General features: G+C 36.3%; 1 protein-coding gene across 1 annotated transcript in view; it reads left to right on the top strand.

Annotated features, from left to right (window-relative positions):
• CREM (cAMP responsive element modulator) overlaps positions 1-12243 on the top strand; it is a 50316-nt gene that overhangs the window by 12183 nt on the left and 25890 nt on the right. Inside the window, exons 2-4 of the mRNA NM_001003221.1 lie at positions 4046-4192; positions 7650-7747; positions 7890-8032. Coding sequence (NP_001003221.1) covers positions 4046-4192; positions 7650-7747; positions 7890-8032 — 388 coding nt within the window. The remainder of the gene's footprint in view (positions 1-4045; positions 4193-7649; positions 7748-7889; positions 8033-12243) is intronic.

Here is a 12243-nt window from a genome sequence, read left to right as displayed (position 1 = left end):
ACTAAGCCATTTTGATATGAGTGATCATTTAATAATTTAAAATCTTGAAAATTATACTTCAAAGGTAATTAAAGCAACTTAAAGCATGATTTATATTTATCAAAACCTCACAGATCTTTCTTGAGTTGTTCAATTCTTCAGAATATCTAATGTCTTTAAAGCTGGGGTATTTCCCCACAAAAAGTGAATGTGGCATCTCAATCCACAGGTCCAGTCTATAATACTTGTACTCTTGAGTATAATCCATATTATATTTCACCCAGTCTCTGACAAGCAAACTCTCTATCAAGCTTATTGGATACCGTGGTCTGGCTGTGCTGCTGTGGTGTAGTTGAAAGCACAGCCTGCTTCAGTGCTCAGTTCACACTGTGAGCCAGGGCTACATTGGGATAGAGCAGCAGTTTTCAAAATGTTTAGAGACCCCAGGAAGGACTTTGAGGAGATTTTCAGGAGGTTTGGAAGGACCATGCTGTTTTCATAATAATGCTAAGATTTATTTGTCCTTTTTCTCTGTATTGATATTTACACTGATGGTGTAAAAACAGCAGAAGGGGGGTAAAGCTGTTGGCACCTTAGCATGAATCAAATCTGTAGCGCGCATCAAACTATACCAGTAATCATTGTATTCTTCACTATCATTCACTTGCAGGTAAAAAAATAAAGTCAGTTTCATTTACAATACCCCAGTAAGGTGGTAAATGTTACCAGTTGTAGCAAACCTTGACCCTTGAGTACATTTCAATATTCTGTGTTATGAAATTGGTGTGTTTGCTGAAAACATTTCTGCTGTGTAGCAAAGACTGATGGTGTTCTTGAAGAAAAACACATACTTGTTTGAGTGGTGAAATGGACTAGCTGGGTTTTTCCCCACAGGATATCAGTTTTTTTCAAAACAATGGCCAATAGCCAAACTATGGCTATTCAAACTTGAGTGTTTGGAAAATGTTTTCTTGAAAGCAAACGAAGTGAGCTTGTCACTTAAAGGAAAATGACTGACAGTGTTTATTGTCAATGATAAAATTCAAGCTTTTAAGCAGAAGTTTTGAATTTTGGAAATCCTGTGTCTGCCATTGTGAGCTTGATAGCTTTTCAGTATTTATAGTGTTCTGATAAGATTGCTGTTGATTTTAATGAATGAGGTTTTCTGATAAAGTATCATGAAATATGTCAGCATTTGGGAGATGTGCTTAACTCAGTGAGCCAATATTTTCCAAATAACTACTGCATGATGTTACAGAATCATGCATGGGATCCATTCAAAGTGCAGGGTTGGTCAGCGGATTTTAATATAACTGGTACTTCAGATTCCACATTGTAACTAATCTTTATGAAACAACCACATGTTGAGTTTTGGTGTAGTAACAAACAATAATATCCATGTTTTTTGGGAAGAGCTATTATAATACTCTTCCTTTTCTGATGGTTTATCTGCGTGAGGTCCAAATTTTCTTCATAGATCAACTAAAATAACATATTGCAGCACATTCAGTGTACAAGTAGGTATGAGAATTTAGCTAATTTTAACTAAACCGATGTTAAAAGAGTTTTTAAAAAAGTGAAACATTGGGACGCCTGGGTGGCTCAGCGGTTGTGTCTGCCTTTGGCTCAGGAAGTGATCCTGGAGTTCTGGGATCGAGTCCCACATCGGGCTCCCTTGCAGGGAGCCTGCCTCTGCTTGTGTCTTTGCCTGTGTGTGTCTCATGAATAAATAAATAAAATCTTTTAAAAAATAGAATAAAAAATAAAATAAAGTAAAACATTGATAGTCTGGTCACTAATTTTCTGTTTTTGGAAAATTAATTATTTTTAATAAAATTTGTTTATGTTAGTATAAATAGTGGAATTTTTTTGAGGTATAAAACTTTTTCAGTTTTAATTTCTAATATGGTAAATATTGACACATATAACCAGTGGTATACTGTCTTGTAAGAGCCAACTGCCTGCATCATTTCCCAACTTTGTGTTCAGCGTCATCTGTTGGTAAATTGAAACCTGCCAATAGTTGGAGTTTTTACATTGCAGACATCAGCAAACATTTTAAATCAAGGTTCTCCTTTCCCTAAAACTGTTAAACGTTTAGGGCACCTACTAGATATAAATCAGGTAAACAAAAACTTTGTTTTTTTTTTTAAAGATTTTATTTATTTATTCATGAGAGACACAGAGAGAGATTGAGGCAGAGACATAGGCAGAGGGAGAAGCAGGCTTCCTGCAGGGAGCCTGATGTGGGACTTGATCCCAGGACTCCAGGATCACACCCTGAGCTGAAGGCAGATGCTCAACTGCTGAGCCACCCAGGCATCCCTAAACAAAAACTTTTTGAGTCATCAGTAATTTTTAAGAATGTAAAAGTATCCTGAGAGACTAAAAAAGTTTGAGAATTATTGTGTGGCAAAAGGAGTACCTTTTGGAAGTTGGTCCACAAAGAGGTGGAAGCCTTTTTATTCATATAGGTTTATCTTCTGTGCTGCTTTGTGTGTGTGTGTGTGTGTGTGTAGTTTTTTTTTTTTTTTAACTTCTGGTTGTTAAATTTATTGGTTTTACTATGGCATAATCTTTTTCTTTCCTCTAAAATCTAAGGTAGACGATAATACTTGAGGGGCAAGTGTGCTAAAATTACCCTTTGGGCTACATGTTGGGTGTCTCCGCCGTTTTCCGTCTATTATGTAGGCCTGGCTCAAGCTGTGACTTCTACACAAAGCCTGTACTTATTGCTCAGACCCATTCTGATCTTTCTGTTCTGTACTCCCATGACTTTCATGGCCTGTACAATGGAGCAATTTGTTCTATACTTTTTGGTGTGCTTTTGTTTCTTAGGTGTTAATTTTATCAATTCTACTTTCTACCCTAGTGCATCTAGTACAATGCTCATCACATATGCTGTCTTGCATGGGTGAAAGATTTTTACTTTAGATTACCAAAGAAGTTTGCTTTCTAAGGAAATTTATAAATAAATCTTACAATTATTTGTTATAAACCCAATTTTTAATAATTGTTTTAAAGTATAAGTAGATTGGAAATCATTGGTGTTTCTTAGAGTGAGGCCCTATACAGAGGCTTCCTTCAAAGTTTGTTTTAGATCTTTTGGTTCTACTACCATTCATGATAAAAATTGGTAGCTTATTTCATTCCCTAAGTTTTTGACTCTTTTGAGCAAGTCATAATGAATAGTGAAAACAGTAAAATGAGGCAAAATTTCTAAGATTACACTGGCCTATAGGATTAAGTTGTTTACTAATTAGAAAACTTCACAGGAAAAAAAAAAAAAAGAAAACTTGGTAGGTTTTGAATCCAGGGGGGTGGAGGTATTGTGTTTTGCTGGTAGGGATCTCTGTTGAAAGTCCTCAGGGGTGCTGGGAGATGGCTTTACTCTCTTTGTGCAAGCTAAGTGATGACTCTGGCCCTTTCTGTAGTTGCTGGAGCTAGTGAGGAGGAACGGTGTAAGGACATGCCAGCTCTAAGGCATGTGCGTTCTCTGGATCAGACACACTAAGGGCATGAGAAGTCCTGGAATTCCTCTGGCCTGTGCCATTTTGTGATTATGGGGACATAAAAGTAACTGTGATTTTTGTTAGTAGAGATAAAGCATTAGCTTGCATCTGGAGTAATACCAGTATATCGCATTTCAAATTTTTCATTTATTAAAAAACAATTCACCATATTTAAGTTCTTTCTCCAATTTCTCTGAGAAAGTTAGGGTAGTTTATACTCTGGCCTAAATAAGGATTCACTGTTAGTGGTCACGAGGTTGTAGTGAGGTAGTTTAACTGCTTTAGAACTTTGTGCTTAGAACATTCTTAGCCACCGAAGCATGGGAACCGAAAGTGAGGAGCATGGGTTCTTTAATATCTATCACATCAGAGAATGACTGTTCCAGGACAGTAACCACCTCCTAATGGTAAGTACCCCAGTGTGCTTGGCATTTCTCAGAAGCAGAAGGAAGGGAAAAAATGGCCACTCATAATAGTGAATGGTATTTCTTTTAAAAAGCAAAAAGAACAGAAAATGATCCAGGCATAATCCTCAATGATGATCATTTTTGCAGGTTTCTGTAGCTGGATCAGGCACCGGAAGAGGCTCCCCAGCTGTAACTCTAGTACAGTTACCTTCGGGCCAAACTGTTCATGTCCAGGGAATAATTCAGACACCACAGCCATCGGTTATTCAGTCACCACAAATACAAACTGTTCAGGTTAGCTTCCTTCCTAGATGATTTGCCTTTGACTTTCTTCAGTGTTTTTTTTTCCTTTTATTAATTCATTTATCATTTTTGTATAGCTTTTATGCTCACGTCTTTTTATTAGAAATTTGGAGGAATTTCCTTTTCCTATGTGAAGTGCATTGTGCCCTGCTAGACACATAGATTTGACTTAAGAGTTGCAGTTTGTTGTTAGCTCTTGATTTATAGGATGAGTAATTGCCAGATGAGTAATTCTTCGAGTTGTTGCACTGTGCACAAATTTAGATTTATTTAGCAAAGCTCTCCAGTGGAGCTTAAAAATATTTTGAGGATTCTCTGAAGATGTTTGATTAACAGAGTAATATAAAGATTACCGTTTTCATGAATACTCACATTAGTAGGTGGGTGGAAATTTAAGTTTATTTTTGTTTAATTCAGTATCTCTAACTTGTAGGAAACATAGGATATCTTTGTCACCTTAGTATTATGCTTCTACATCACTCACCCCTCTCAGATGAAACCTTGGTTTTTGTAGACAGGTTATTGTGACTGTGATCCAGATGTATGTTTTATTATTTATTATTATCAGAGTTGATCACAAGTCCTTAACATTTCTTGAAGCTAAATTTTTTAAGGTTTTTATTTTAATTCCACTTAGTTAACATACTAAGTGTAATATTAGCTTCAGGTGTACAATATAGTGATTCAGTACTTCCATACAGCTCCTGGTGCTCATCACAACAGGTACATTCCTTAGTCCCCATCACCTGTTTCCCCCATTCCGCCACCCACCTCCCCTCTAGTAACCATCAGTTTTTCTCTATAGTTAAGAGGCTGTTTATTGGTTTGTCTCTCTCTCCCTTTTTTCCACTTTGCTTATTTGTTTTGTTTCATAAATTCCACATGAATGAAATAATGTGGTATTTGTCTTTCTCTAACTTATTTAGCTTAGCATTATCATACTCCCTAGCGCCATCCATGTTGTTGCAAATAGCAAAGTTTCATTCCTTTTTATGGTTAAATAATATTCCATTGTACATATATACCGCATCCTCTTTATCCATTTATCACTTGATGGATACTTGGGCTGCTTCCACAATTTGGCTATTGTAAGTAATGCTCCTATAAAATCCTATACAATTTGGCTATTGTAAGTAATGCATGTATCTCTTTGAATTAGTGTTTTTGTATTCTGTGGGTAAATATCTAGTAGTATGATTGCTGGATTGTAGGGTAATCATATTTTCTAGTTTTTGAGGAGCCTCCATACTGTATCCCACAGTAGCTGCATCAGTTTGCATTCCCAGCAACAGTGCACAGGATTCCTTTTTCTCCACATCCTCACCAACATTTATTGTTTCTTCTATTGTTGATTTTAGCCATTCTGATAGGTGTAAGTATGCATTTTTTAAAGCATAGTTTTCTTGATTATTGAATTTATTTGTCCTTTTTGAGGTCAGTTATCCTTTAGATGTTGAAATTATTTGAACATAGTTGATGACACAAAGATCAGTGAGGAAAACATAGGTGTGCACACTTAATCAGTCTTGTCTCTTGCATATATGAGTAAAATTTATTGCAGAATAAGGATAAAGGCTGCAACATGATATTTGAAGTAATAAATCCACATACATTAAAAACTTACTTTGCTGCACAAGTATCTTTTCAAAAGAGTAAGAATCATTCTTAGCATTGTCTCTTTTTTTCCCATAATGACCCTTGATTCCAAGAGTTTCTGACTCTTTCTGACCCTGATTATAAAACAAGAAAGTCAAAAAAAAACAAAAAAACAAAAAACAAGAAAGTCCTTCCACTCTCCTTTTTGAATCATGACTTTTATTGGGGTGCAGATATTTCTGCTCAAGTTTGAACTTGGCTGCTATTGATTAGAAACGACAAATACCCACTATTTGCTTGAACGTGGAGGGATCTGGAGGGTATTGTGCTGAGTGAAATAAGTCAATTGGAAAAGGACAAACATTATATGGTCTCATTCGTTTGGGGAATATAAAAATTGGTGAAAGGGAATAAAGGGAAAGGAGTGAAAATATCAGTGAGGGTGACAAAACATTTCCCACCTAACTCTGGACAAGGGGTAGTGGAAGGGGAAGTGGGCAGGGGGTTGGGGTGACTGGGTGATGGGCACTGAGGGGGGCACTTGGCGGGATGAGCACTGGGTGTTAAGCTATATGTTGGCAAATTGAACTCCAATAAAAAATAATAAAAAAAAGAACTTGGCTGCTATTGAAAGTATTATATTCAGTAGGCTTTTTTTGATTTTGTTAAGTAGGTGATTTAATTATCTTTGTAGAGGTTAAGTGCCAGTGGATCTTGAGTCTTAGAGTTCCCACTTTTTGAACAATGGTCAAGTCACTTTGTGTGCATGAACTTCAACTTTCACATTTCTAAAATGGATAAAATAGTATCCTACCTCACATAAGGGGTTATGAGTATATGAGACGTGTGAAAGTGATCAATGTTTGGTGGCGATATATGATTGCTGATTGCAACATTTTTTCTAAGTTCTATTCATTGGTTCGTGTACTTATGTGTAGGGCGTCCATGACCAGAATGTATGGCCATATTGTGTAAATGAATCTGTATATCAGTGTGCCTTGAGAAATATATATTCCTGCATGCATTGTTGACATTTAAATAAATTCTTTTGATTTTGCCTGAATCAAATTCTCCTGTAATTGTAAAGTTAAGTAAAGTGAGTTTTATAAACTCAGAACCCCTAGGCCCTGAATAATAAAGGCTAAACATACTGAGAGCTCTCATGTTATTGTAGAGATTCATTACTTTCGTTTTCAGACTTTCCTTAAAATCATGTGATTTTTATGTGCTTTGAGAAATGAAATCATGCTTAAAACTCTGATCTTTCTTTTTTCCTTATTTTGACCTTCAAGACTTAACCACATCAAGCCCCCCCTTCCTTCATGTCATATAATTCCTAACTTTAATCAGGCTTATTTACTTGTTTGCTTCTTTGAACCTATCTAATGTCTAGTTTGAAAATGCAGCTCAAGTAAGCAGTGGTATTGTGAAGAGGGCAAGGAGGTCAAGATGCTTTATTCTTCCTTTGTCACTAGCTCACTCCATCCCTAATGGATTTGTAAGAGTAGGTTCAGGGTGGAGATCTTTTCTTCGGTCTTATGTAGCTTTTATGTAATCCTTTCCTGTGAAGCTTCAGTCATTCCAACCACTTTGAGTTGCATCCCTGTAGTATTTATCACCCGAGCCATACCTGCTGTACACTGAAGTGTGTGTGTGTGTGTGTGTGTGTGTGTGTGTGTGTGCTCCCTCTCCTAAGGCAGATGTGCAGTGTACTAGTGCAGGTTCACTGTGTTGTGGTGCTAGACACTTTCCCAGCCCCGGCTTAGTGCTGCCCAGAGGCCCATAAGCACCGTTTTTTGAATGAAGGAGATCATCTATTTTATGATGCATTTCAGAAACTCTTGTATTATAGGTAGCAACAATTGCAGAGACAGATGAGTCTGCAGAATCAGAAGGTGTAATTGATTCTCATAAACGTAGAGAAATCCTTTCACGAAGACCCTCTTATAGGTAAGTTATTTAAACTTCCTAATATAATGACACTCCAAAAAGGGAGAATAATTATGTATCAAACCGATTTATCCATTATACTTTCCTGTTTTAAATCTCATTCAAATATCTTGATTATTTCTGTTGTTAAATTATGTTTTAGAAAAATACTGAATGAACTTTCCTCTGATGTGCCTGGTGTTCCCAAGATTGAAGAAGAAAAATCAGAGGAAGAAGGAACGCCACCTAACATCGCTACCATGGCAGTACCGACTAGCATATATCAGACTAGCACGGGGCAATACAGTATGTATGCTGCAATTCGCTATGATACAGTGCTAGCTTTAAGTCTTCTCTAGTTACATTGAAGCAACTTGGGTTTGACATTAAATTGTTCCATTTTAAAATGCATCATAATGTCTACACTGTGTATATTGTAGAATGAAACGTACATGTTAAAGAAGTGAGAGATTTGTACTGACAGCTGCCATATATTTTGAAAAGTAAAAACATTTTTACTGAATATAGAAGAAAAATTTTGGGCAAAAATAAAGGGAGGGTTTGCCTATTTATATGTTTATATTCATGTCGGGTAAAAATTTAAAACTTACTGTTTTTTGTTGTCTTTATAAGATGCATGCGAACCTAAGATATAAATGTCTGTAATTCATTCTTGTTGGCTTTTGTTACCAACAATTACATATTATGCTTACTAATCTAAAAGAGGTACATGATGTTCCCTAAATTATGTTTTAAATGTAATTATGTTTTCATTACTCTGTTAATTTGTGCTGCAGCTTTTTCTAGAAGAGAATGGAAAATGATTTATTTTTTAAAACTACAGCAATTGAACAGATCATTTTATTTGAAATTTTAAACATCAAAAGCTGTAAATAAACAGATACGTTCACATTTAGTCTTGTGCATTTTAATGGGCTGTTAATCTTGTGCTTTTTGCTCTAATTAAAGCACTGACTTTTTTTTCCCCAAATCAAGTACATTTGAAATACATAATATGCTTTAGTAAAAAACAAGAGCTAGGAAGAAAAGCAAAAAGGGGGAAGAAAAGCCAGGAAAAGGACATAAAAAAAGATTTTTTTTAAAAAAAGCTATTTAGGTAATGGAATATGTGTGGTATTAAATACTGTGTTGGTTTAAATATGATGGTAGGATTTTAGATATGTTTTGTTTTCCCTTTATTTTTTTAAAGATTTTATTTATTTATTCATGAAAGACAGAGAGAGGCAGAGACACAGGCAGAGGGAGAAGCAGGCTCCATGCAGGGAGCCTGATGTGGGACTTGATCCTGGGACTCCAGGATCATGCCCTGCACCGAAGGGAGGCACTAAACTGCTGAGCCACCCAGGGATTCCCTTGTTTTCCCTTTAAAAAACAGCAATACCTAGAAAAATCTTGAGTCTTTAAAATGTAGCTGTTAAAGCAAATGAGCTACCCTTTAATATATGGGAAGGTCTTATATAGTCATTAGTTTTTTAGAGTTTTTTATTTTGGTGGTGGTAGATTTGCAGTATTAAACTAATTATCATTTGGCAATTCTGGTTCTTCAGGTAGCTCCTACCATGATACCTAGAAGAATTGGGGTATAATTTGTCCACAGCCTCTATGGGGTGCTGAGTGGACATGTCCAATGTCAGTGTTAGGAAAAGGAAGCAACCCACTGTCTCTGTAAAGAGTTAGACCTTGAGGTTTTCACTGTAATTTTTTTTTTAATTTTTATTTATTTATGATAGTCACACAGAGAGAGAGAGAGAGAGAGAGAGAGAGGCAGAGACACAGGCAGAGGGAGAAGCAGGCTCCATGCACCGGGAGCCCGACGTGGGATTCGATCCTGGGTCTCCAGGATCGCGCCCTGGGCCAAAGGCAGGCGCCAAACCGCTGCGCCACCCAGGGTTCCCTCACTGTAATTTTTTAAATTACCTCCCTGATTTATATACCTTTTTGTCCAGCCCAGTGGGAATATATGGTAGGAATTTTAGAACTGTAAATCAGAGTTTGCCAGCTGGAGTGCCCCTGCAGTACAGCACACAGGTACAGGGGTGTGAGCACCTCATGCCCTCACTCCCTGGGGTGGCTGGACAGGGCTTGAGGCTGCTGTGGAAACTCCTGGTTGTTCAGGTCTGGTCTTGAGCAGTGGCTGTACACATACTATCATTATCTATTTGTGACGTGATAGGGAAAAGGTTGGAAATTACTGATGAAATAATGCTGAGACATCTTAAAGTTTGGGGGGGTGATCTAAGATGCTGTCATCTTAAACATTTCTTTGGCATATCCCAATGCAGCTGAGGAATTTATAGAAGTGGTCATCTCTTTACAAGTGATATGGAAGGGGCTGTAGATTGTTAGTTGAAATTTGAAATTGTGAAAACATTGGATTGAGAGAATATTGAAGCTAGAGATGATGTGGGGAAGGCACCAGGCCCTGCCATTCACTAACTGGATCAGAGAGAGAAGCTTCATTTTCCCATCTCAGGGTCTTTGAAATGGGAACAATACTAAAATTGCCAAACTCTGGGGTTAGTGTGAGGATAAAAGTAAATAACAAGGAAAAATAGTAGAAAACAGACATGCTACTTTTGACACAAAACAGAAATGTAAGGCAGTGTCTCATGCGTGAACTTTCCCTCCAGGTAGCAACAAAGCCTTTATTTCATGTGCTCTGAGTGTATACACTTGCAGCGGGGGCCTGGCGGGAGACGTCACTGTGGGCGCAGGTGGTGAGAGCAGAGTCATGAGTTACAGTGGAGAACAGCAAATCGAAAGTTTAGAAGTTAAGTGTTTATCTGTTTGCCACATTAGAGGGACTGTCTCTTGTTGAGGTTTCTTAATTTAGACCCATACAGTATGATCCTGGCAGTTATTAAAAGTTGTGATTATTCTGTATGTGCTGTCTGCAGATAGAAATTGCCATTTGTATTGCTTCATGAAAAGTGATACTGCCTTTGCTAAAAATGCATCTCTTAGGCATTTAGTGATGTTTATGTTGATAACTCTTCGGAAAGGTGAATACTAACATTTAATGTGTTTAAAAGACATTTACTTTCATTGGAGGGTAAATGTATATTTACACATAGACAAGATCCATTTTCATTAATAGTATTTCTTAGTAGGAATAACTTTTTTTTTTTTTTTATAAATTTTTTTTTTTTTTTATAAATTTTTTTTTTAATTTTTATTTATTTATGATAGTCACAGAGAGAGAGAGAGAGGCAGAGACACAGGCAGAGGGAGAAGCAGGCTCCATGCACCGGGAGCCTGACATGGGATTCGATCCCGGGTCTCCAGGATCGCGCCCTGGGCCAAAGGCAGGCGCTAAACCACTGCGCCACCCAGGGATCCCTTAGTAGGAATAACTTAATAGATACTAATGCTTTAACATTGTTCCTGGATATCTAGAAAATGAAATAATTGCTGGTGTCCTTTGGTTTTTAAGCCAGAGAAGTTTATTTTACTAGAATTTTTGGAGATTATTCTGGGTTATTTGTATGTACCAAATATACCAAAGAAGTTTATTTTACTAGAATTTCTGGAGATTATTCTGGTACAGTTGCATGTACTTCTCATAACCTTTTACTGTAAAATGTGTTTTTGTAGGTTTTTCTTGCTTCAACTTTTATTTATGGATGACTTTCCCCTAAAACTTCACTTTGTTTTTTTTCCAAAGATGATTATTTTAGATTATTTTTAATTTAATATAATGAGTTAGTTGGAGTTAAAAACAAAAAGAACTATGCGACTTTGTCAAAGTTGAAAAAATAAAATAAAAATGAGTGTATTCAAGCTTTCTCATATATAATCAGATAAATTTTTAATAGTTGAAAGTTAGATATTTGACAGAAGTTGACCTTATTTTTACAATTTATTTTTTTAATCCCAGAAACTAAGAAGTGAAAGTTAGAATAGGCTACTCCCTGGGAGTAGTAAAAGTAACTCTAAATAGAGATTCATTATTGCAACACCAAGTAAGTCAGCTACACTTGCAAAATCTTTACTGGAAGTACAGATCTTAGTGATAGGTTTGTTGTAGGCCAATTAAGTCATTCTGGCCAAAGAAAATCTGTTTTGTTTCAAGAGAATATTTCTGAAAGATAGCAGTTCAGATAATCTCAGATTTAGCAAAGAATGTTACTTGTTGCATAAGAGATTTTAAATCTGCATTAAATGGAAATAAATTTCATAAATATATAGTAAAAGTGACTGAAGAAATTTATATGTTTGCAGTTTCTTAATTCATGAAGTTTTCTCCAAAGACAGTCTTTTTTTTTTATTTTAGTCCCCCACTCTACTATACTTGACCTCTTTCCTTACCAGTTAAGGACTATCATCACCCAAGATTTTTTTTCTAAATGTCCCTTGTCTCTTTGCTTGTTCCTACTTTATTTTACTAGGAAACTTGTTAGAATGAGTCTCTGTTAACTCATCTTTACTGGAATTCTTATACACTAAAGGTAAGTGGATCAATCCAAAATCCACCATTATAAAAAGAGATCTATGTG

The sequence above is a fragment of the Canis lupus genome, chromosome 2 (assembly GCF_011100685.1).
Source record: "Canis lupus familiaris isolate Mischka breed German Shepherd chromosome 2, alternate assembly UU_Cfam_GSD_1.0, whole genome shotgun sequence".
Classification (NCBI taxonomy): domain Eukaryota; kingdom Metazoa; phylum Chordata; class Mammalia; order Carnivora; family Canidae; genus Canis; species Canis lupus.
Note: the sequence above shows the minus strand (reverse complement) of the source record. Positions and strands in the feature narration are given on the sequence as shown.